We start from the raw sequence: 22,919 nt of genomic DNA, 5'->3' as shown, positions 1-22,919 counted from the left end.
CCAGGAGAACCACGGCTTTGAAGCGGCCCGGCCGCTCGCTCTTCCGCTGCGGCCGGCGCTCCCATAGAGGAGAGCGCGGCTGCAGCGGGAAAAAAGAATGGACATGCTGCGGTCGGCAAATCAGCGCCGCAGGCGCAGCTTCTGCCGGCTTAGCAGCAGCGGATTTGCCGTCCCGTGTGGACAAGATTTCTGAGAAATCTCATCCACATGGGTGGCTAATCCTGGGATTGGCGACCGCATGCGGATTTGCCACTGCGAAATTCCGCATGGAATTTCCGCGGCAAATCCGCCCAATGTGAACCCAGCCTTATAGGACATCAGAGGCCCTTTTACACGGTACGACTGTCCAGATGCCCATCAGTCGTCCCAGCAATAATCACTCCTGGGCTTTTACACAGGAACGGTCATCACTGATGAATGGATGTGGCGCGGTCGGAGATCCTTCCAGCCTCCTCCATTCACAGTAAGCAGGCAGTCTGTTTACTCGGGCCGATTGTTTGTTTACACTGCGTGCAGAAAGCGAATGACAAACAATAAAGCTGGGTTCACACAGGGCGGATTTGTCGCAGAAATTCCATGTGGAAAATCCACCTGCGGACGCTAATCCCGGGTTTAGCAGCCATGTGGACGAGATTTGTCAAAAATATCGTTCACACTGGACGGTCAATCCATTGCGGCAAAGCCAGCGTTAGCCAGGGCGGGGGCACAGTTTCCCCAGCTGCAGCATGTCTATTTTTTTTCCTTTGCACCGCGCTCCTCTCTATGGGAGATCCAGGCGCAACGGAAAAGCATGCGGCCAAGATGCTCCAAAACCCGCACCTAAGTGCTAAGGTTTTGACGCTGCGCTTTCCAGGCGGAAATCTTGCGTTTTTTTTACTGCAGCAAAACTGTAAGATTTCCTGCGGCATTCTAACCCGTGTGAACCCAGCGTAAGAGCTCCTGTAGACGGACGTAGGCGTAGATACGCTTGTGATAGCGCAATGTAAATACACTGTGAAGGGCGCGCTATCTGCACATTGTACTGTACTTTCCTGCGCTGCCAGGCCGATTCACATCAGCGCGGGACACACCCACACCGTGATTGCACACGCTGTGGAGCCTAATTAGTCGCCGGTGTTATCAATTAACCCCACTAAATCGTACAGTTTACTGCATATGGGAATTCCTATGCTGCTCTGGATGCCCAAATACACACAAAATTAGAGCATCTCACGTATATAATCGCACGCACAAAAATGAGCGCAAAAACATGAAACCCGCTGCAGGGCTACCATTGCAGATTGCCTATGAAGCCATGGCTGTTTGTGGCTTGATATACTTCCTGCCAGGTAAAACTGGCCAGTTCAATTCCCCTATGGGGACTAAAACAGTCAAAATAAGTTAAATAACCAAGTTTTATTAAAAGAATAAAAGGTAATAAATGTTTTCATATTTTCCCATATCTATAATAAAATATCAAAATTAAAAAAAAAAAAAAACAGAACCATATTTTGATCTTTCACAGTAACACATTATTTATCTCGCAAGGTGAACGTCAGAAGAAAAAAAAATCACAATGCCACAATTGTATCCAAATATTTTTAAATTTTAATAAAAAGGGAACAAAAAATAGTATGTTCTCCAAAATGGTGCCAATAGAAACCACAGGACGTCCTGCCGAAAATGAGCCGCTGCACAACTATGTTACCAGAAAACTAAAAAAGCCATGGCGGCAGAAAATAATCTTATTTTTTCCCATAGATATTTTTTATTCTTGAAGAGTAGTACAGCAAAAAATAAATAAAAACTATAAATTTGGCGTTGCAGTAATCGTACCGACCCGCAGAATAACGTTAAGTCATTTTTGCAGCAGTGTGTTCGCCGTAGAAACAAACCCCACCCATCTTTTCATTTCACTCCCCATTACGATTTTTTTTTAAGTTTTTCAGTACATTAAATATTACCATTGAAAAATACAACTCATCCTGCAAAAAGCAACGAGCCGTCAGGCAGCGCCGTCGATGGATAAATAGAGTTAGGATTTTTTTTTAATTGGGGAGGAAAGACTGAAAATAGAGAAAAAAAGGGTGGCATGATCATTAAAGAGTTAAAATGTGACAAATATATCAAATGTTGCAGTGTTCACATATTCATTGTATCCTCACATGTGTCTAGTGATGTGGAGATCTGTGTGTCCGCTCGCTAGCAGTCAGACTGCGACAAACCTAATAACTTTCTTAAAAAGTCACAGAACCAAATTTATAATTGTTTTGCTTTTTTACGGCGTATTTTACTCCCCATTCATGTCTGTCCTGCAGAGGGAGGGGTGGGGGTGGGGGGCTACCAGTTACTCGGACCAAAAGTGCTGTTTGGTCAGGATTCACTTTGGGTTCAGGTCACTATTTTTGATTTCTCTGTTCCATTTCCATCTGAGGAGCTGCAAAATGGAAAAAAAATCAGTTCCATGAAAAGTCCTATGGATTCCAATAAGATTTTCCGAGCTTCTATTATGATTAGAGATGAGCGAGCATCGCTCTTCTCAAGTAACTGATTGCAGGAAGGTGGGGGGGTGGGGGTTAGATTGGGGGGGGGGGGGGGGGAGATATCTCTGATTCTGTTTCCATTGATTTCCATTGATCTCAATAAACAATGGCGCAGCAGTTTTGCGCTATTATGTCTGTTTAAAAAACGGGAAACAAACGGATCTGGTTTTCCTTACATTGTAGTGAATGGGTGTCAGAACTGAGCAGAAAGGTTTCCATTTGATATTGATTTAACAAAACAGTTTTTAAATGAGCGTGCGCAAAAGCTAAGAAAGACAAAAGAATAAAAAAGGATGTAAATGGATGTGAGATGAGGCAAAGAGAAACAAACCGATAGAGACCGTCAGATTCTTTTTAATGGATTCATCTACCGGATTCGTAAAACCAGGAACTACGGTTTCCACGCGAATTCTGTTTTGGTCTCCGCTCCATTAAAAAAAGGGATCTGTTCAATATGGAAATCAAACTGCTTATGTGAACAAGCCTTAAAAACCTCCACCCATCCCCCTCCTCTCTAGATACTTGAAAAGTGGGATGAGAGGTGAAATTTCTGGTCTTTTTGATGTAAAGCAATAGTAAATCTGTCTAAGTTAATTTGCGCCAAAAAGAAAAGCACAACCAGCGGAGTCCTGGCCCAACATGTCCCCAATGAGCACATTTATGAAGCCATTTAGGATGCGCTTCAGGTCATGTTTACAAGAATAGGTAGAGATGGCACTAATTTTGGTACATTGTTGCTCATTGTTAGTGTAGATTGGATTTTCTGACTGTTGGACAAGTAAAAATGTGCCAAATTTAATGAAGTTCCCCCGCAGGTGATGCTGCTGGGAATAAGCCGCTCTGTGTAGATGAGGAGTAACACTATATCTGGCCATTAGATGGATTGGATCCTGCATTTATCACCAGCCTCCTTCTCCATCTCCAGTTTTTTCTGAGCTAGTGGGTGGAGACTGCTGCTATCTATAAACCGCACATCTCTTTACCCCCCCCCCCCCCCCCCCCCCACCCACCCCCCGCCAAGCTGGGTACTCCTTGGAAGGATGAGTCAACCTTGAAGGCTACCTGAACCAAGTGGGGATTAAACCTTCAGGTTGTGAGCGAGGGCTTAGGGCTGCATTTCTGCTACCTTAACCCTCTGTGCCACACAAGGCTCTGAAGGGAGCCCCCTAGTGGTCAGCACTTTATAGGAATTTTTCAACATAAAAAAATAATTTTAGGTAAATAAAGTGATTTGCACTTTTGCTAGTTATCATGCCAGCTATCAGATAAGTGAAAGTTGTCTCAAAATCTGATTACTATTTAAGAGACACGCACCTATGAATTTAGCGCAAATCTTCCAACTACCTAATTTACTTAGGCCCCCGATGCACTAGCATTTTTTTGATCCATGTGCAGTCCGTAAAAATCAAACTCCCTACAGACACCCATGTTATTCTGTGATGCGCTACTGAGTTTTATCACACAGGCTCTGACTATTCTGGTCCTATGGGACTCATCCATTCAAGCCAATGAGGAGATAAAAGGGAACAGATATCACAGTCCATGTGCTGGCATACAGAGAAAAACGGACACACAGACCGAATACAGAGATCACATGGGATCGTACTTGTATAACAAAAACATCCATTTTTTGTGGCCGTAACACGGACCATTTTTTTTAATGCAAGCATGCAGCTCCCCCAGAGCCGCGCTCACACCGGCACGTTGTAAAGCGCTGCGTGTATAACGCACCATTTTACGGCTGTATTGGCCGGCATATGGCAGCGATTTTTGGCTGTGTATGACGGCATATCTCCTGCGAGCTCGCATGCGCAGTCTGACTTTTTTTTTTTATTTCTCGCTCTGTCGCTTCTTGATGTAGCATGGAAGCGATTTTCAAGCTTCTGCGCTGCGCTATGGTGTTAAAACCGTGTGATTCGCCTCGCTGTGCCAAGTGTTCTCATGTGTTTGAAAAAAACGCATGTTGTCCCAGTAGCTGAAATAGGTAAAAACACATTCCACTTCATGTGAATTGCATAGCAAGTGCAATGCGATTTTTTTTTTCACGCTCCATAGGTGAAATCGACGCAAAATTGGACCAGCTGCGAATTTTTCGATCTTGCACTATTAGGGTTTCTTGACAGGCAGTCAAATATACGGGCACAATTCACAGAGCATAGAACCCACTGACACGTCATAGGTTTATTCTCAATAGCATGTTTTGCGCACATTTTGTGCGTGTGCAAAAAGTTAGGAGCTGCGCTATTTTCCTGTGTAATTGCACAACAAGGGCACCATAGAAATCTATGGGAGGTGCGCAAATACGCAGGGGATGTGTGAAGCACTGCGCAAAAGCGCGGGGAAATAAACCATCTGGACCTCATTAGGCCACATAGCCTTTTAAACCACGCGGTCGTGTGAACTGGCCCTACTAGCGCAATAAGTACGGTACCATGCGCAGACACGCGCACAAATCCACCTCATTAACCTTGTTCACTGCGCAGATACATGGCGTTGAGGCTAGCGTATTTGCGCATACGCTCGTCTGAGGCTGCTCTCACTGTGAGAGGGAAATTGCTGGTGTAAATTAAGGGCTTAAACAGATTGGCGCACTTTTGTCCCGTTTTGTGGCCATGAAAAACCTTTGATTTCACTGGTTTCATTTTGACTAGCGGAATTCTTGCGAATGAATACTATGCGCAAGAAAACACAGGACTTCCCCGTCTTTATTGCACAAAGTTTTCTGTTCTCACCGGGTTTTTTTCAAATTCGCACACAACAGCGCGGTGTTTGAATATTCGAAAGGCCCTGATTCATGCGCTAAAACGCTCCATAGCGGCAAGCCTATTAGCGAATGCGTTCATCTGTTGAAGCCCCACCCCTTTAAAAATGATTGGTTCTAGTCACTTGCAAGTTCTGTCCGTCTCACAACGCACGAAACTCACACATGAGAGTCATCCGTGTAAATACAGGCTCAGGGTTTCTGCAGATGAATGTGCGCAAGATTCTGGCGCGCTTACAACGTGGAGAATAGAAACCATTGATTTCAATGGGTTCATTCTCACTTTTTTTGCGCCTGTTGACCTATCCTTATGTGTTTTGCGCACCAACGACCTCCATAGAGGTTCATGGGAGGTGCACAAACATATCCATCTGCCCGCATGGATATGTGTTAAACGCAGCGCATACCCGTGATCACCGGTGCCTTGCTAGGCAAAACAGCCTTTTAAATCATGGCGGGGTGATTCCCCTGCCCGTGCAAACAAGCAGAGCTGCACAAATATGCCCGGTGTTTGCACAGGCATGAGCGTGAAATACACTTGTTCACTGTGCAAGAAACCTACGCAGGAGCGAGCGTATTACGTTTCACGTTTTCGTGCTTTCACGCAGGTGATTTTCATGCGCAATATCTGACCAACTGCAATACCGTCCGATATCAGCCCTGGAAATGACCAAATAACTTCCATTCACACGAGTGACTTTTCACCTGCGCCGATCGTGCGAGATTAAAAAATCGCAGCATGTCCTATTTTGGGGTGATTCTGTTCAAATATCAGCTATTATTTCCTGTTGGGTAAAAAAAATCGCACTCGCATGTAAATGTGGGCCGCATGCAAGTGGGATGCGATTTTCTCTATTTCACTATTGGTACAACATGCACTTCATGCACAAAACTTGCACGAAAACCGAAGCCGCGATGTACAATGCGGGGAATCACAGGAGTCATTTATCTCCTGCAGTGATGCTGGGAGGTAAAAAAGTTGCAGTATGCGCTATTTTTTGGGCGCTCTCGCCAATTATTGTCTATGGGAGGAAAAAATTGTTTTGCACTTGCATGAAGATGCAAATTTTGCCTCCAACAGGAAGTAATGGGCGACATCACCCAAAAAATCGAACATGCAGCGATTTTCCCAACGTACTGCACGTGGACGTGTTTTTGTCCCGTTTGGCGGCCGTGAAAATCACGGACACAAAATGGCACATAGTGAAGCCATTGATTTCACTGGTTCAGTTGTCACTATTGGGATTCATGCGATTTCACACGAGTTTTGAGAGCGCAGGACCAATCTTTTGTCACGCATGGTATTAACGCGCGATAACTGCCATAGTGAGAATCCGGATCATTTTTACCCGTTTTGCGGGCGTGATTTTCATGGCCACATATTGGGACAAATTCCCGCCCATCTGTTTAAGCCCTGACGGTGATTTTGAGACTTTTGCTTGTATTTACCTTGTCAGATAGTGTTACACTATGTAGCTGCCAGGTAGACAGTTGGGTCCCCCAACCTCCCAGGTGTCTCCAGGCACAGGACAGGGGAGGAGGTGCACCTCCATCCACCCTCACACAGTTGTTCTTCCTCTGTTTTGGCAACTTGTTTAACCCTTTGAGGGTGGCAGAGCCCCCGGCCAGTGATCAGCATATCAGCAGAGATCAGCGGCTGTGATATTGATCAGCATGCAGCTATTGTCGGGGTAATTGAGCGGCCGGCTGTCTGGGTCGCCGCTGTGGCGCCAGGGAGTTTTTGGATTGCTAATTTTACTATAAGCGTCTGCCGGAGACTCCCAGTCCGTCCTGCTGCCTCCTGTGAGCTTCACTGCTGTATACCCTGTCAGTACTGCTATATACTGCTGTATAACCTGTCAGTACTGCTATATACTACTGTATACCCTGCTAGTAGTGATATATAGTGCTGTATTCCCTACTAGTACTGCTATATACTGCTGTATACCCTGTCAGTACTGCTATATACTGCTGTATACCCTGCTAGTAATGCTATATACTGCTGTATACCCTGTCAGTACTGCTATATACTGCTGTATACCCTGTCAGTACTGCTATATACCCTGTCAGTACTGCTATATACTGCTGTATACCCTGTCAGTACTGCCATATACCCTGCTCGTAGTGCTATATACCCTGCTTTAAGTGCTATATACTGCTGTATACCCCCTGTCAGTACTGCTATATACTGCTGTATACTCTGCTGTAAATGCTATATACTGCTGTATACCCTGACAGTACTACTATATACTACTGTATACCCTGCTAGTAGTGCTATATACTGCTGTACACCCTACTAGTACTGCTATATACTGCTGTATACCCTGCTAGTAGTGATATATACTGCTGTATTCCCTAATAGTACTGCTATATACTGCTGTATACCCTGCCAGTAATGCTATATACTGCTGTATACCCTGTCAGTACTGCCATATACCCTGCTCGTAGTGCTATATACCCTGCTTTAGGTGCTATATACTGCTGTATACCCCCTGTCAGTACTGCTATATACTGCTGTATACTCTGCTGTAAATGCTATATACTGCTGTATACCCTGTCAGTACTGCTATATACTACTGTATACCCTGCTAGTAGTGCTATATACTGCTGTACACCCTACTAGTACTGCTATATACTTCTGTATACCCTGTCAGTACTGCTATATACCCTGCTAGTAGTGCTATATACCCTGCTGTAAGTGCTATATACTGCTGTATACCCCCTGTCAGTACTGCTATATACTATTGTATACCCTGCTAGTAGTGCTATATACTGCTGTATACCCTGCTAGTAGTGATATATACTGCTGTATTCCCTACTAGGACTGCTATATACTGCTGTACACCCTACTAGTACTGCTATATACTTCTGTATACCCTGTCAGTACTGCTATATACCCTGCTAGTAGTGCTATATACTGCTGTATACCCCCTGTCAGTACTGCTATATACTACTGTATACCCTGCTAGTAGTGCTATATACTGCTGTATACCCTACTAGTACTGCTATATACTGCTGTATACTCTGCTAGTAGTGCTATATAGTGTATATCCTGGCAGTACTGCTATATACCCTACTAGTACTGTTATATACTACTGTATACCCTGCCACTACTGCTATATACTGTGGTATACCCTACTAGTAGTGCTTTATACTGTATATCCTGCCAGTACTGTTATATACAGCCGTATTCCTTGCTAGTACTGCTATATACTGTACTATATACTGCTGTATACCCTGCCAGTACTGCTATATATTGCTGTATACCGCTATATACCCTGCCAGTACTGCTATATACTGCTGTATACCCTGCTAGTACTGCTATATACTGTACTATATACTGCTGTATACCCTGCCAGTACTGCTATATATTGCTTTATACCGCTATATACCCTGCCAGTACTGCTGTATACCCTGCTAGTACTGCTATATACCGTTAGTACTGGTATATACTGTATATCATGCCTGTACTTGTATATACACATTCTGCCCTATGATCAAACTACTGATAATATATGCACCTACATCCTGCTGCTATATACATGTTCTGCCTGTGAACACACTGTACCATGGTATATATCCTCTGCCCTGTGCTCCCACTACTGATGACACATATACCCTGCCAGTGCTGCTACATACATGCTCTGCTGCCACCACCCTCCTGATATACACTGCAGCCTACTGCACTGTACTGCTCTGGTAGGGATACAATCTTAGTATTAGTACTGCAATGAATAGTATTAGTATCAGTAGTGGATATTACTATCAGTAGTACTACTTATATGATTGTCAGTAGTCAGAGTAGTGCAAGCATTATTACTAGCAGAAGTAGTAGTGGCTGCGCTATTACTATAAGTAACAGTAGTAATAATACTACTACATATATATGATCGTTACTAGTAAAAATGATGGGAGTAGTAGTGGCTGCGCTATAAGTAACAGTAGTAATAATACTACTACATATATATGATCGTTAGTTGTAAGAATGATGGCAGTAGTAGTGGCTGCGCTATTACTATAAGTAACAGTAGTAATAATACTACTACATATATATGATCGTTACTAGTAAGAATGATGGGAGTAGTAGTGGCTGCGCTATAAGTAACAGTAGTAATAATACTACTACATATATATGATCGTTAGTTGTAAGAATGATGAAAGTAGTAGTGGCTGCGCTATTACTATAAGTAACAGTAGTAATAATACTACTACATATATATGATCGTTACTAGTAAAAATGATGGGAGTAGTAGTGGCTGCGCTATAAGTAACAGTAGTAATAATACTACTACATATATATGATCGTTAGTTGTAAGAATGATGAAAGTAGTAGTGGCTGCGCTATTACTATAAGTAACAGTAGTAATAATACTACTACATATATATGATCGTTACTAGTAAAAATGATGGCAGTAGTAGTGGCTGCGCTATTACTATAAGTAACAGTAGTAATAATACTACTACATATATATGATCGTTAGTTGTAAGAATGATGAAAGTAGTAGTGGCTGCGCTATAAGTAACAGTAGTAATAATACTACTACATATATATGATCGTTACTAGTAAGAATGATGGGAGTAGTAGTGGCTGCGCTATTACTATAAGTAACAGTAGTAATAATACTACTACATATATATGATCGTTACTAGTAAAAATGATGGCAGTAGTAGTGGCTGCGCTATTACTATAAGTAACAGTAGTAATAATACTACTACATATATATGATCGTTAGTTGTAAGAATGATGAAAGTAGTAGTGGCTGCGCTATAAGTAACAGTAGTAATAATACTACTACATATATATGATCGTTACTAGTAAGAATGATGGCAGTAGTAGTGGCTGCGCTATTACTATAAGTAACAGTAGTAATAATACTACTACATATATATGATCGTTACTAGTAAGAATGATGGGAGTAGTAGTGGCTGCGCTATTACTATGAGTAATACTACTACATATATATGATCGTTAGTAGTAAGAATGATGGGAGTAGTAGTAGTGCTGCTGCTACTAATCATGATGCTTTTGCTCCTACCACCACAATGAATGTATCCCATTATTAGCAGTAGCATCAGTATTATTAATACTACTTCTAGTAGATACATCTTTATTATTAGTAGTAGTGATGATATTCCTTACTGCTCCAGACGGAGGAGAAGAAGATCCGAATTGCTTGCATCGGTAGGGGTAGAGACAGAGGTGATCCAGCTGCTGCTCTCCATATATTAGTCCTAATATCACCACCGCCCCTATTATTACTGTTGGCATTATGACTTATTACTCTTCTAGTAGTATTAGTGATAGCACAACTATAATATGGTCAGTGCAGATACTGCTATGCTATAATGACGGTTGACTATATGATCAGCAGTGTCACTGTGGATCTTGTGATGACGATGATTAGCATGGACAGTGTTATACATTGTGCTATGAGCACTACTACTACTCCTATCATCTTCTTCTCCCCTCTTCCATCAATAGGTGCAAACCTCAGTCCTGTCCTACTCCTATCATCCTTTCTTCCATCAGACCTGTCCTACTACTTCTCCTATCCTCTTCTCCTCCTCCATCAGTCCTATCATACTCCTCCCATCATGCTCCTCCATCACTCCTGTCCTATTACTGCTGCAGTTTGCCGGAGGTGAGCTCGATGATTGACACCCCAACAACCCAGCGGCACTGAGACCCAGCGGGTGCGGGCGGTGCCTGCGATGTCTCAGCCTATCAGAGGGCAGGTGGGCGTGGCCTGCGCTGCGGGTTCTTATGGCCGGTGCGGGCGGCGGGGCGCTCAGTGCTGTGCGGATCGCAGTGCGGCGGCTGGATTATTGGCTCTGCCCGGGATTATCGCCGTGTTGTGGGGAGGGCCGGGATCGCAGGAGCCGCATGTCCGCGCTCTTGGATGGTGACTCTTTCTGTGCACGACCCCTTGAAGACGAGCAGAGCCGGGAGGAGGAGGACGGGGCTTGTAAATGGATCGCCAGGCTAGCCTCCTCTCCATCTGGCTGCAACTGGAGCTCTGCGCGGTGGCCGTCCTGCTCACCAAAGGTATGTAGCGGGGAGAACTGCAAGTCCCAGTACGCCCGCAGCATCAGTGGCTGCACGCTCTCCCGGGGCCGCCTGCAAACTAATGCAAGTTGTAGGAACTGTCGGTCCCGTGAGAGCCGCCGCTAGAGGACGCTGCGCTGAAGGCTGAGACTGCGGGATACATTGTGGATACATTGTAGCGAAATGGGAGGGGGGGGGTGTATCCTCAGATCGGGGGCTTTACTTGAATATACTAATCCATATATATGATAAATAACACGTAACTTGGGTTTTTTGGGCTGTTCTGCAGGTTTATGTCTGTGACTACTTTCTGGGCCCCTGCTGCTTCTGTGCTCACATGGGCGAGTGTGATGTCGCTCTGCGCTTCTCTTGCACTCTTAGACCTGCAACTTTTTGCCAGAGATTGCAATGCATTTTACAAGAAACTCCTCGCCTCCCTGCATGCGTGCTGCCAGTAGTTAAAATGGCAAAAAATCGTGTTGCACGTTAGGCCGTATTTAAAAGGCACGTGCGACAACTGAAACAGACATAACACTTGTAAAAGTTTAGTTTTCTTTGTGAATGCAAACTTTTTCCAGCTCCTATTGGAAATGCCAGGTTTAAGGACCCCAGCCCCCCTCCAAAAAAAAAACTAGACCTGCTGTGATTTTTCTATCCTGGATCATCAATCCGCAGAATAACGCTCGTCAATAAACAATTTAATGTGTACTCTTCACGCTATGTCTGACTTACTGCAATCTGTCAGATCCTGCGCTGCCGTCACACCGGTAGGGAACGCTGCGACATTACCAGTACAAGATGTGAATGAGATCTTATAAATCTCCGCACGTTGCAGATTTTTTTTCCTGCTGTGGATTCGCAAAAAAAACTCGAAGCCGGCTGCAGATTCCGACTCTGCGGCACGTTTAGTTTTGTTGTGGCGATGCAGCGGATCTTCATCATGGGGATCGGTGAACATAAAAACGGAAGCAGAATCTACAAATGTGATTTTGTTGCAGTTTTTTGCTGGTTTTCCGCTGCAGAAATGAACTAAATCTACTTGAATCCGCAGTTGTGGATGTTTTAAACTAGTTAGCTGGTGTGGCCTCAGCGGCGCAGGAACTACTGCATCACCAAAACACGCAAGTTCATATGCAAAACTTGCAACATAAAGTGCAGCTAATTCCGCAACGCTCATCAACTGCAGAACTTCCACAGCCCGGACTTGGTGTGTGCAGGCGGCCCGAGGGACCTTTCACACGGATAGTGGGACGCAACCAAACTGCATCTGCGGAATTCCACATCAGAATCTGCAGTTAGCCCTACAGATTTTGGCGTGGAATCTGCGGCGGCTTGCGGTGCGTGCTGCGGCCTCTTCCGTCACGTGTGAAAGGTCCCTAAGAGAACCCCCTGGCCCATCGGGAAAGATCAGGGAGTGACTGCTGGGAGTCCTGAGATCTGGGAGCTTGGTGCCTGGTAATGACCTAATTAAGGGGTTCACATACTTCTGGCTGCTGCTGACTTGGTGGTTGCAGGGGTCTCTACAGCGTCTCTTGCAGCCATCCGGACTAGAAGCGACATTTCTGGTTAATGGAGGGAGAACAGACTCGGCATTGTTCACACTTCTGGACCATTTTGGCTCCGTAGTAAATAGTGGAAGAAACTTCACAGAAATGGGGGGGAAAGCGAGAATCTCCTTGAGGGGGTCGTGGATTTCAGGGGCTTCTTGCAGAAATGCGTCTAATGGATCTATCTTTCTGGATTGGCCCCCGCTGGAGGGCACAAGTTGACTTCTTTCCCTTGAAGCACTTTGGCCTCTGAGATCTGCTGGTGCTAATGCAATGCCTCCGGCCCCCCTGTCATTTGACTTCCATTAACCAGGCTATTAAAGGAGCCTGGCGCTCAGAGGTGAAACCTGATCTCAAGGTGGGCTGCGCTGCAACATCTCAGGGGGGGATTGTCTAGTCTGATAATGCTGATGGGCCAAATCCTTGTGATCTGAGGTGGACAAACATTGGGGGCTCTGATTGTCTGCTGTGGGGAATTGTGCAGGTTGTTGGGAATGCATAGATGTAGCAGACAGGAGTTTGATATATGGTTTTACATAGGACTGCAGGGAACTGCTGCATATGTACATGCTATAGAATAGAAGGCTTTATACACAGACGTCGTGTTTCAGGGAACTCTCTGGTTCTGCATTTTTTGCTTCCGCTGGAGCTTCTAGAAACTGCTTTTCTGTGTAATCATATGATGTGTTGTATCAAATACATAGTTTATAGTTACAAATACAGATTGTGACAAAGTATATCTATATATATCCTCCTAAAACCCTGCAGTTCTCACACTGACCACTAGGCCTCATAATGGCCTGACACTTCCTGTTCTGTAGAGAACTTCTCAGGCATCATCTCATTATCATCACAGGCAGGATTACACTGATAGACCTCTATATAACATAGGACCACCATTCACAATAGTCACAGCTCACCTCCTCCCCTCCCTGCAAAGGACCACATGCATAAAACAGTCTCCCATACAAAGTCATTGGTTCCCTCCTGTCCGTTGTGTCTGGCCAGTGGGGCTGCAGCTCGGACAAGATGGCCGCCCCATATTCCATGTCCAGACTACTGAATTAAAGACATTCGAGAGAACCTTTTCCTTTTTATAATTTAGCCTTTATCTGGTTTTGATGTAAACATTTTGGGGTTTATTTTTTTAAACAAGCTGAACTTTTGTTTGTCTTGCGGCTCCGTCCCCGCTGATCGCGTGCGTTGAGGGTTGTGGCTTCAGCATCGTAGTTTTACCCGTTTTTATGGCTTTCCATTTGAGCTGAAAGGAATTGACTTTGGCAAAGCCGCACTTATTGTGAGCCGCACGATTCCTGGTTTATAACCTTGTCCGAGTGCACAAAATGAGCCGACAGTCTGCAGTTAACCTCTTCACTGCCACAGGGGTTACGAGCGCTCTGAAATAAAGCACATTGTTTTCAATAGGTCTACTTGTGCATTTGAGTGAAAAAGGAAAAAACGCAGCGTGTCGTATTTTTCGTTGAGATTTTGGAAAATGTGCCGATTTGCTATGGGCGAGAGTTTCATGCAAGAGCGATAGCATTTTAAAAAATTGAATAACCCTGCGACTGACACATGAGAAGCGCAGGTTCAGCGCTGTGATCTTATCGCGTTGCCCTTGCAGAGAAAATCTCCCTTTTACAAGCATGATTATTACGTTTTTCGGACCAACGTTGCACTCGCCTGTGTGACTTCAGCCTAAAATGCATGTTTACACTTCTCTTATGTACGTTCCTCCTACATGAAGGTGCATCTAGCAGCAATCATGGGCTGTACCCCAACTTTTTAGGACCCCTGAATAGTAGTGCCTGATGGACTTTCTCAATCCATGGGGTGACATTGGATGCCACATTTAATGATAAATAGGGGTAGCAATGTGACTGACGCAAAAAATCCCAAACTCTTAGATTTCTTGTTGCAAGTAGCACGTGACTTTAAAAAAAGGGGGTTTGTACAGTTGTAAACTACTGATGGCCTGTCCTTAGGAGAAATCATCCACAACAGATTGAAGAGTTTGTTGCCAAGGCTTTTTGCCAATCAGCTGTTTGCTAGGCCAGTAAATTAGAACAGAATTGCAGGAAGCAGACAGCTCTGTTCTTACTGCAGTGGCCAGGCTTTATTGCAGCCATTGGAATGAATGGGAATTTTGCCTGCAATACCAAGGCTGACCACTGCAGTAAGAACGGAGCTGTCTGCTTCCTGCAGAAATCTGCTCTGTGCAAAGCATGCTGGTTGGCAGAATCCATTGCCTAGGACCGCTTCTGCTCTGCTTTTATAACTTATTCTGTAGGCAATCAGTAGTTTGCAACTGGACAATCCCTTTCTCATAGCCTGCAATGTGAGTCACAAGTGACCATCTTACCTGCAACCTGTCTGCAGTTGGGCCTTCTAGCAGCTAAACTGCAGCTTTTAAACAGTTGCCTGACACAATGTTGCAAAGATTCTTGGTTACATGACTTTCCAGAGACTTTATCGCACAAGGGTCGCCATGTAGCTTCTGCCTACATGGCGGTATAGAAGATCTGCAGCTCATGATGATTCTTTTCTTTCTTGCAGGAGAAATCAGATGCTACTGTGACGCGCCGCACTGCGTTGCAACTGGATACATGTGTAAGTCGGAGCTGAACGCCTGCTTTTCCCGGCTACTTGACCCGCAGAACAGCAACTCTCCTCTCACACACGGCTGCCTGGACTCTATGGCAAAGACAACCGAGATGTGCAAAGCCACCGCGGAAGAGAAAAGCGGCGCCACTGTGCCCAAACTGGACTGTTGCCACGAGGATATGTGCAATTACAGAGGTCTTCACGATGTCCTCTCCCACCCCAAGAGTGAAACATCAGGTACGGAGGGCAATTTTCAAGAGTAAATCCCTTTTTCCTTGATGTATAGGCGATGGCTGCCAGAGGCCTGTGTGTCTGGTATTGATTTTGTTGTTAATGTAATTAGAGATACCGGTGGGAAAAGCATGGCGAGCGTTAAAGATGTATTTCTGTGAGGTAGCTTTGATGTCTGTCTGCTCGCTTGGCTCCTGTCTGGCTTTTAGTGCCTTTTTTCCAGTGTTTGGAAGAATGTTCCATTTGTGACAATGTTGCAGTTCTTTTGCTTTTATGTAGCGGTCTCCCAGACTGGGAAGTCTCTGTTCAAAGCTAAAGGGCAGCTGTCAGCGCTGCGGCGTATGAGTGTATCCATATCATCCTGTGTATCTACTATGTATCATTCAGCATTAGTAGCTTTAATATTAGAGCGTTGGGTGACAAGCCGTCCGTCCTGCGGATATTTAGAAACGTTGGGATAAATTCACACCGGTTTTCTGTTCCATCCTGGGAAACTTCCCCCCCCCCCCCCCCCCTTTGCAAATCTCCTTTTCCAGCCCATAGAAAATTTATTGAGACGGAAGGTCTTCAGTCTCAACCCATTTCTGTATTTTCTGTCAATTTCGCTCTTTACAATGTATCAAAACAGCCGATTGCAGCACTTTTCTTTCCAGTTTTGGAAACTGACTAAAAACTCCAATTTTTACTGCATTGTTCTCCATGGAGGTGGATAGAACTGGATGACTATCCATTAAGTGGTGGTGGCTCTTCCATGAATGTGGCTAGCACTGTTGTCTTGCAGTGCTGGGGTCCTAGGTTCAAGTCTCAAGGAAGGGTAACCTCAACTTTGCTAAACTCCATCCAGACATCACCCATGGTCAGACTGCGACCGACAACTCCAGCACTGCTGGGCAATAGTGCTAAGGACTGAGAAGGAAGAACAAGCATGGTGGCTCAGTCCATGGCTCTGTTGCCTTGCAGTGGTGGGGTTCAGGGTTCCAGGGTGATGTCTGGATGAAGGTTCTGAAAGTTGTTCTTGATGAGACTTGACTACAGCACTGCAAGGTAATAGAGCGAAGGACTGCACCAATTCACCGACAGGTGCGGCACCTCCTCCTTTTTCTATTTCACTTCCACTTTATGATTTCTGCCCTAATAAACTGGATCCGTTGAAAAAGTGCTAGTGTCACGTCACATCTGCCTTCTGGGTTCCTGTTGCGTCAAAGGTACCGAAATACAGGAACGCACATGGCAAGCGGCCTTCCATATCCCCCCATCTTTGTCAATGGAGAATGGCTGCTACAAGAACCTTCGCTTTGTTCCTGTTTAAGGGATGGTTCCCGTCTTCAGATGCTCAGAAGGAAACTAGCAAAAAACCCCACTTGTGTTCAGTTTACAAACAGCGGCAGAAGGTGCAGATTGCTGAAAATCTGCTTCAAAACTGCAACCAAAAAAAGCCTTAAAATCCACTCAATTAGTGCAGATTGCCCCGTTCTTGATGTGGCTGCACAGCAGACTCACCTGCTCAGTTGAGGGTAAAATCTGCTATGAATCTGCATTAAAAAACTGCAGCAATGGTGAGGATGTTGCATTTTCTTCAACACTATTTGTGTAGATTTCCCATTGTGGGAAGCTTGCACCATTTTCTGCTATGTGGGATCGCACCCAAATGCACCAAACAGATCTGTTAAAACGGATGACAAACTGACACAAGTGGAGGCCAATGGTTCTATTTTTGGTCAGATCTGTCAAACAGACCATCAAGAGACCCGAAAACCTTAGTTTGTTTCAGTTTGGCTTCCCATTACTTTAAAAGGCCCAGCTAGCTTCTAGGTTCAGATGAGATTGCAAGACTTTATAAGTTGTACTACAACTGCAAAGGACCTCCTCCACAGGATGGGATAACCTGCTGCCCACAAGTGCATCAACGCTCCATTCACTTTCAGTGGGACTCCAGAGACGGCTGAGTGGCATCCAGTTGGGTATTTCTGTCTGTGCCATGAATGGCGTGCTGATGCACATGCTCGGACAGCGCTTTACTCATTCTGCAGAGTGACCCCTGCAGTGGCAGAGTGGGACATGGAAATCCCATTCTGCAGATTAGCGGGGGTCTCACTGGATATCCTATGAATGGGGGTTAATTGCAAACTTGGTGCAACCCCTTTTTAAAAGCCTCGACTTGTAGGTTCACATTAGATTGTTAAACCTTAATCCAATTTAAAGGGGTTTTGTGCTGCTTCTTAAAAGGGTTTCCCAGTCTGATTTACAGGATGTTAACACACAATGCAGCACCTCCGCAGGAGAAACAAAGCATTACATTGAAGTCAATATGGTCAGGCCAGGTCCTCCAGAGTGAGACTCACCGCTCCTCCACTTTAGCTCCTTAATGCAAAACCTCCAACTCAAAGCCTCATAAGACCTTTGAAAATGAGTTTTCTAAACAAGACCACCTGTAAAGTGGTGGTAGATGTTTAAAGGGCTGTCCCCATTGTGCATGAACATAATGGAAACACTGCTATCTACAAGGTGGCCCTGTCGAGTGTGGCTGGGTTAACTGTTCTCATAACTTCTATTTGCTGCTATTTTTGTGACTCCCAGCTATTGTGTGCATATGGATGGACTGGGGGGAAGATGGGTGCGGGTCCTTCGAGGTAGAACTTGTCAAGCCTCCATGGCACCAGAGAAATCTGTCACTAAATGCCAGCTGGCTTTAGTTTTTATCTTTGTGCCCAGAGTTCTACATATTCTACAACACAGCATGTTCTCATGTTAAAGTTCTGATTTTTCAGGTAGTCATCTCCATTTTTATATTCTGTCGTTGGCCATCCACTTTCATGCAGAGGGTATGTAGAGAACTTGGCATTCTGCCAGTAGTTCACTGTCCTGACTTCCTTTCCCTTCCCATGCTACATTGCACACTCTCTGGTCCAAGCAGCAGGAAGGCAATAGCCGAATCCCTGTATCTACTTTTCCACAACAATTTAAGCATTTTGGCCAAATGGTTAGTAAACCTAAAATGTGAGCACAGACCCACAGGCTGTAACAGGATTGGAAGCAGAGACTGGAGAGCTTTATCACAGTGTCTGCAGATCTGTCAGCCTGTGAGTGTTGGGGAGCTGCAGGTGAAGACGGCCCCTCTCACCTGTACTCTGCAATCCACTCTTGGGTACAAAGAGGTTGTAAGAGAGACCCCTAGTGACAGCCACATCAAACATGATTTACAAAGGGTAATGCAACAAAGTTTTAAATGCAAGTATATTACAGAAATGATGAGACTGACACAAGCTAGTAGATAGCAGAAATTTTCTGAAATGTTACTACCTTGAATTGTAGGAGTGATTCTGAACACCCCTCTCCCCACCACTCCAAAAGAGCTTTTCTTTAGGCTGCCTGTTCACAGGCAGGGTGGATTCTCATGAGTGGCTTCCCGCCGTGGGAGATCATTTAAAGTCACCGCGACTTTCTGTGATGAACCTATCATTACGATGGCTTTATCTTGGCATGCTGCAATTTTTAGACACATGCAGCAAATCGCGATGGCTTTCCTGCTTGTGTACATCGGGCTGCCCTTGGCATAGTTATCCTATGGAAAGCATTTCAAGGCAATTGGTGTGTGATTTATCGCTGCAGTTCACGCTATGAACTATCGCCCGTGGACAGCCAGCCTTGATTGTTTGTTGGCAAATAGTTGATGTACTACTGCCTAAACTAAAGCCTATCTCTTCTTTCCTTTCCAGGTGGTGGTAGCAGATACCAACACGAAAGCACAAGGAACCTCATCACGAAGGTCCAAGAGCTTACCTCGTCCAAAGAACTGTGGTTCAGAGCGGCGGTCATCGCTGTGCCGATAGCCGGTGGATTGATATTGGTGCTGCTTATAATGCTGGCCCTCCGGATGCTCCGCAGCGAGAATAAAAGACTTGCGGACCAGAGGCAGCAGATGCTCTCCAGACTGCACTACAGCTTTCACGGACACCACTCGAAGAAGGGCCAAGTGGCCAAGCTAGACTTAGAGTGCATGGTGCCGGTAACGGGCCATGAAAACTGCTGCCTAACATGTGATAAAATGAGGCATACGGACCTCGGCAACGACAAAATCATATCCTTGGTTCATTGGGGGATGTATAGCGGCCATGGGAAGCTGGAGTTTGTATGACCACATGGAGGAGGAGGATGAAGATCCAGTAGACTTGGCCTTACTTGCTGGATAGAAGCACTTTATCTTTTACATAGACTTTCATCCTAAGAGGAGGAAGATGGAGTCTTGGGGCGCGGAGAACGTCCGATGTTACTTGTGAAAGATTCCAAAAGATGTTTTATTTGCACAAGGGCGGCGCGGAGGACGATCTGTATTCTTAGAAGTTGTACACTGTCACCAATGTTTTCTTAAGTTTAGGGAGCTAATATTGGTAATCGAATGAACTGTACGATGTACATGTTTCTATGTTTAATGTAAAGAAGGTTTTTTAAATATATATATTTTTTTGTCTGAAATCTTATTGATGTGACTTAATTTCTGTGCTCCTCTTGCTCAGAAGGGTTTCTGTAGGAGGGTCTTCATTGTATATACCAGGAAGACCTATAGATCTGTGCTAGACTGAAGGGCATTAGAGAAATGTTCTGTGAAAATAGGCAGTGATGTCAAGGGTCCTTAAAGGGTTGTCCCTCTTCTCGTTGTATCAGACAGCTCTGTACATTGTGCGGTGGCCCAGGCTTGCTACTGCAGGCTGAACTCTCTGGACGCTAATAGGACTTGGCCTGCAGTACCAATCTGGGCCACTGTGGAGTAGACAGCGCTGTCTGAAAACAGCTACAATTGGGACAACCCCGTTAACACTAACTATTCTCTTGACTGTTCGGAGACCCCTGTCCCACTTTTCATCCCTTAGATATTGGATTTAGGGTTCAGTCACATCGTTATTAGGATTTCAATTCATTCTCTCCTGGTTTGGGAGCAGAAAAACTGATTTTAATGTTTCCAAAAAATGAAGGTCTTTCAGTTGGCTTCAGCTTTGTTCCATTAAATCTGCAGCAGAAACAGACATCAATGGGGTGGGGATGAATTTTTTTAAAATTCTGCTCCGCTCCAGAAATACAAAAAACCTACAGTATGTCCTAAAGCAGATGAGAACAAGCCCTTATGAGGGTCCAGTGGCTGATCTCTCCTGGCAGTGTGACGTGTTTGTGGGGTCCCCACTCTCCAGCCCGCAGAACAATACAACCCTCAAGGCTACACTCGCATATAGTGACTGCACTGCAGATCTGCACCAGAGGTGAAGTCAGTGACATAAATCAACATGCTGAGCATTTAAAGTCCATGTTGTCAGCCATCTTGGTCTGTGGATCTTATGAACAAATTCCCATAATCCTGTTTACTGGTTGTTACTCCTGTAGTATGCTGAGGTTTCCCCAGAAGATCTGGACTGTATCCACTCTTGGCACCCTAAAACTGCAGAAGGAAGAATCAATACACCGAGTGCTAAATTATATCCCACCTGCTGAAATAACTTGTCACATCTGTAAGAAACTGTCTAATTTCTGTAACTGTTGCCAATATAGTGAGCATTTTGTTGACTGAGAAGGAAAACCTGCTATGGAAGCATGGACCACCGAGTGTTGCCATCTGGGGGTCCATGGAGCAGACCAGAGGGATAACGTCTAGTTGTGACCATGAATATTCCTTGCTCAAGCTGTAAAGATCCTGTAGCAGCTGCTGGGTTGATGTGTAGCTGGAAGCCCTTCACACTTGTGTAGTTTAGGGCAGGGGTCCCCAACTCTAGTTCTCACGGACCCCCAACAGGTCATGTTTTCAGGATATCCTATAGTAAGACCACCAGTGACAATGTCTGAGGCACTGACAATTACATCACCTGTGCAATACTGAGGAAATCCTGAAAACATGACCTGTTGGGGGAACACTGGTTTAGGGGATTGTTACTATATAATGAACTATTTGCAACCAAAAGTTGTAGGTTCATTTTTCTGAAGGTCCTCTAAAAAGTGGAACGGGCAGCGTATCCTTTAGGCCGCCTGCATATGGCAGAGGCTGATTCCTCATGTGGAATCCCCCAGTGGAACCTAACCCTGGCATTAGCGGCATCTGCGCATACCGGTCTTTCTCTCGCAGATGTACACAGTACAGATTTTTATCTATTAAACTCCTGCTTTTCCTGTCATAGCCTAGCGATGCTGTGGGAACCGCAATCTTTCTGTAATAATTGTGGAAGGGCCGTGGGTTAGACGACTTGCATTGACTTCAATCGAAGCCATCCTCACAATCTGCTCAAAAAATAGAACCTGCTGAGATTTATTCTAATTCCAACTGTTTGATGGTACCGGTTACAGGAGGAGCTCGTCTAGTCTCCACCATAAGTCAAAAGTGACATCAGCCATTGACGCGGAGTTCTGGAGAGCGCCCTGTTTCACGGTACACTAATGTTGGGTGCTCTTGCATGGGGGCTGCTTTAATGGCTGAAACCTTTACTTGAGCAATCGCTCGGTAGTCGCGTCACTTCGGCTCACTAACAAGTGGCTTCTCACTGTGTAAACTGGCAGTCCATCTACGAAAATCTGCTGACAGTGAATAGAAGGGGCAGCTGGAAGCCCTTCATTGTGCGTCGCCGCTACTTGCTGATCGATAACTCCTGGGTGAAGCAGCGGCGTGATGGTCGTCCAATGTTAGTCCACTCAGGCTCGTACCTAATGGGGGACATTGCAGGGGAACAAGAGGGTCTAGAAGTTTCAATGAAGTTGGCAGGGAAAGGGAAGCAAGAAGGGCTGCATTCAAGAGGACTGGATGTCTTTTCTCTTTAAATTGGGATTAAAAGTGGTGTTCATTTTTGTGTTTGTAGCGGGGATAAGGCTTGGACATGTGGAGGTTGGTGGCCCGCTGCCAGGAGAGGCGTTAAGAAATACACATGTACGAGGCTGAAACTGCTTTCGGCCAGATGAGGAGGTTCCTGGCATTTACTACTGATGACTCGTCAATGTTGATCGGCAGGGGTCCGTGCCTCCGAATCTGCATTGAGCCTGCCACTTGCTGTTGTGCAGCAGAGCTGAGCAGCATTGGTGGTCTGAGCCAAAAGAGGGTTGGAAGGCATAGCTCAACCTGTGGGAACTAAGCCTTTCTGTATGGACAGCAGCTGCAGGAGCAATTGGGATTCTAAGAAGAGTCCCCCTGCTGACCAACTATGGCATATCCCAAGGACTGGGTGTGACAAGCAAACGCC

The 22,919-nt window shown here is 45.1% G+C and overlaps 1 protein-coding gene across 1 annotated transcript; it reads left to right on the top strand.

Annotated features, from left to right (window-relative positions):
* The first annotated feature begins 11,063 nt into the window (after positions 1-11,063).
* BAMBI (BMP and activin membrane bound inhibitor) lies at positions 11,064-20,184 on the top strand. Its single transcript, XM_066584782.1, has 3 exons — positions 11,064-11,329; positions 15,433-15,717; positions 19,428-20,184. The coding sequence occupies exons 1-3, from the start codon at positions 11,254-11,256 to the stop codon at positions 19,844-19,846; spliced, it is 780 nt and encodes a 259-aa protein (XP_066440879.1). The 5' UTR covers positions 11,064-11,253; the 3' UTR covers positions 19,847-20,184.
* The last annotated feature ends 2,735 nt before the right edge of the window (positions 20,185-22,919 follow it).

Source organism: Eleutherodactylus coqui, chromosome 12, assembly GCF_035609145.1.
Source record: "Eleutherodactylus coqui strain aEleCoq1 chromosome 12, aEleCoq1.hap1, whole genome shotgun sequence".
NCBI lineage: Eukaryota > Metazoa > Chordata > Amphibia > Anura > Eleutherodactylidae > Eleutherodactylus > Eleutherodactylus coqui.
The sequence above is the reverse complement of the archived record's forward strand: the minus strand, read 5'-3'. Positions and strand labels throughout refer to the sequence as shown.